Source organism: Bos indicus, chromosome 23 (genome assembly GCF_029378745.1).
Source record: "Bos indicus isolate NIAB-ARS_2022 breed Sahiwal x Tharparkar chromosome 23, NIAB-ARS_B.indTharparkar_mat_pri_1.0, whole genome shotgun sequence".
In the NCBI taxonomy this organism is placed as follows: Eukaryota; Metazoa; Chordata; class Mammalia; order Artiodactyla; family Bovidae; genus Bos; species Bos indicus.
Window position 1 is genome coordinate 28,780,459 of NC_091782.1, and position 2,645 is coordinate 28,783,103.

Consider the following 2,645-nt stretch of genomic DNA (forward strand, 5'->3'; position numbering starts at 1 on the left):
TGATTATTTTTTACAAATGCCAAAGCATTTAGTATATATTTTTCCTCTCTCTTTCAATGCTTATGCTTTACCTTATTCTAATTCTCCTCCTCTCGTAGAAATTCCCACTAAATGTAGTGGCCTGAAAAATTGGGGATGTTTTCAAAATTCTCTTCCTGTTAACACTTTTTACTCTTTCAAGTTTTTCTCAACTACACACACAAACCCACCACTATGTTGCAGTTTTGTGACTACTGAGGCTAATTATGCTGGCGTGCTGCGATTCATGGGATCGCAAAGAGCCGGACACGACTGAGCGACTGAACTGAACTGATGCTGTTTTTATTCCCTCTGCTTAAACACAATATTTGAAGATTCTGGATTTTACGTCTCTTAGTTTTGCTGAAAGTTTAGGCATGTAGGAAGGATGCGTTAATTTCCTGAGGCTTTAAAATATCTTAGGAGAAAAGAAGAAATCCTCACTAGGCTACATCACTTTTACTGCCAGAACCGAGAATCATAAGCTGAACAATTATTTCCTTTGTATGTTTTAAAATTTTGTAACCTCTAATTTTTTTTGTCTAACCTCTAATTCTAATATTGTACATAAGATATAGTCATGCTTTACATTTTATGCTTTAAAGAAGTGTCTTTTATCTATATCTGACTTACTCATTATAAGCTGTTTTTATTAGTACGTGATAAATTCTGAAGCAGTAAAAAGATGTTTGACTCATATTCAGCAGTGGTAAAGATGTTTACTTACCACTTTTAAATATCCTCCACACTGGAGCTCACCCTTAGGCTTTTCCAAATAAGTAAACTTGCTTCACTTAATTCACACAGTGTAAAATTCAAAAAAACTAATTCATTGTCATCATTACATTTGCTTCCCAAAGCAATGGAGAATGTCACTACAGTAAATGAGTTTCTGTTACTTGGCCTGACCAGTGTTCAGCAGCTGCAGCCTTTCTTCTTTGTGATTTTCTTAATCATTTACTTGATAAACTTGGTTGGAAATGGAGCTATATTAGTGATTACTATTTTGGAACCCAAACTGCATTCCGCCATGTATTTTTTCCTGGGAAACCTTTCTTGTCTGGATATCTGCTACTCTTCAGTGACATTGCCCAAAGTCCTTATAAACCTCCTCTCCGCTCACAGGACCATATCTTTCCTGGGCTGTATCACTCAGCTATACTTCTTCCACTTTCTGGGAAGCACAGAGGCCGTCTTACTGGCTGTCATGGCTTTTGATCGCTTCGCTGCCATCTGCAACCCACTTCGTTACCCTGTCATCATGAGCCCCAAGGTATGTATTCTCTTGGCAGCCGTGGCCTGGATCACCAGCATCTTTAACGCTCTGGTACATTCTGTCATGACTGCACGCCTGAACTTTTGCCGCTCTCAAGAGCTCAATCACTTCTTCTGTGATGTCAAGCCCCTCTTGGAACTGGCCTGCAGTAACACGCTGCTCAACCAATGGCTGCTTTTTGTTGTCACAGGCAGCGTATCTATGGGAACTTTCTTCCTGACGCTTCTCTCCTACTTGTATATTATTTGCTCCCTTCTGCTCAAGCATAAGTCTTGCAGGATACTCCACAAAGCTTTGTCCACTTGTGCCTGCCATTTCACAGTAGTGTGTCTTTTCTATGGACCTGTAGGCTTCACGTACATTCGTCCTGCCTCAGCCACTTCCATGACTCAGGATAGGATGGTGGCCATCGTCTACAGTGCAGTCACTCCAGTGCTGAATCCACTGATATACACTCTTAGGAATAAAGAAGTGAGGCTGGCGCTGAAGGAAACCTTCGGGAGCAAGTTATTTAAAGACTGCCGGCAGCACCACTGAGATTAATGAGGCTTATATCTGACTCTGATTAAGATTTTTATTCCTTCACTCTAATAAATGGTCTACATGATTTTCCCTCAGGAATTTGTAGCCCCATAACCATGTTCTGTGCTCAACTATGTGTCATTATTTGCTCAGTTTTTATTTACCTACTCACTTATTTAAGAGATAGTCATTGAATATATATTGTGTCAGGCAGCATAGGTGTAGGAAGCAAGACTGAACAAAAGAAATTCTACAATCTTACACAATGGACAAATTCATAAGTATATATGTCAGGGTAATTAGATGCTGCTGATGCTGCTGCTAAGTTGCTTCAGTCATGTCCAACTCTGTGCAACCCCATAGACGGCAGCCCACCAGACTCCTCCGTCCCTGGGATTCTCCAGGCAAGAACACTGGAGAGGGTTGCCATTTCCTCCTCCAATGCATGAAAGTGAAAAGTGAAAGTGAAGTCGCTCAGTCGTGTCCGACTCTTAGTGACCCCATGGACTGCAGCCCACCAGGCTCCTCCATCCATGGGACTCTCCAGGCAACAGTACTGGAGTGGGGTGCCACTGCCTTCTTCAATTAGATGCTACAGAGAACTAAAAAGAGATAAGAAAGCTAGGGAGGGATGAGAGCAGGCACTTACTACATAATAAATGATTTATCTATTTCTTTTCTATTCTGGCCATTCTATTATCATATATGTCAGATATTCTCATATCAATTTATTTATCGGAAAAAGATCAGCTGGTCTAAATGCTAGAAAATGCACTCAATTTATTGGTAAATCCCTTGTTGTATACCTTGAAAAGGGAAGACATATTAA

At 40.5% G+C, this 2,645-nt stretch overlaps 1 protein-coding gene across 1 annotated transcript; it reads left to right on the forward strand.

The window, feature by feature from the left end:
* Positions 1-880: 880 nt before the first annotated feature.
* LOC109576965 (olfactory receptor 12D3) lies at positions 881-1,831 on the forward strand. Its single transcript, XM_019985623.2, has one exon. It carries the CDS (start codon positions 881-883, stop codon positions 1,829-1,831), a length of 951 nt encoding a protein of 316 aa, XP_019841182.2.
* Positions 1,832-2,645: the final 814 nt, after the last annotated feature.

Coding starts and splice junctions, on each gene's coding strand:
- LOC109576965 (XM_019985623.2), top strand. CDS start 881: ATGGAGAATGTCACTACAGTAAATGAGTTTCTGTTACTTGGCCTGACC.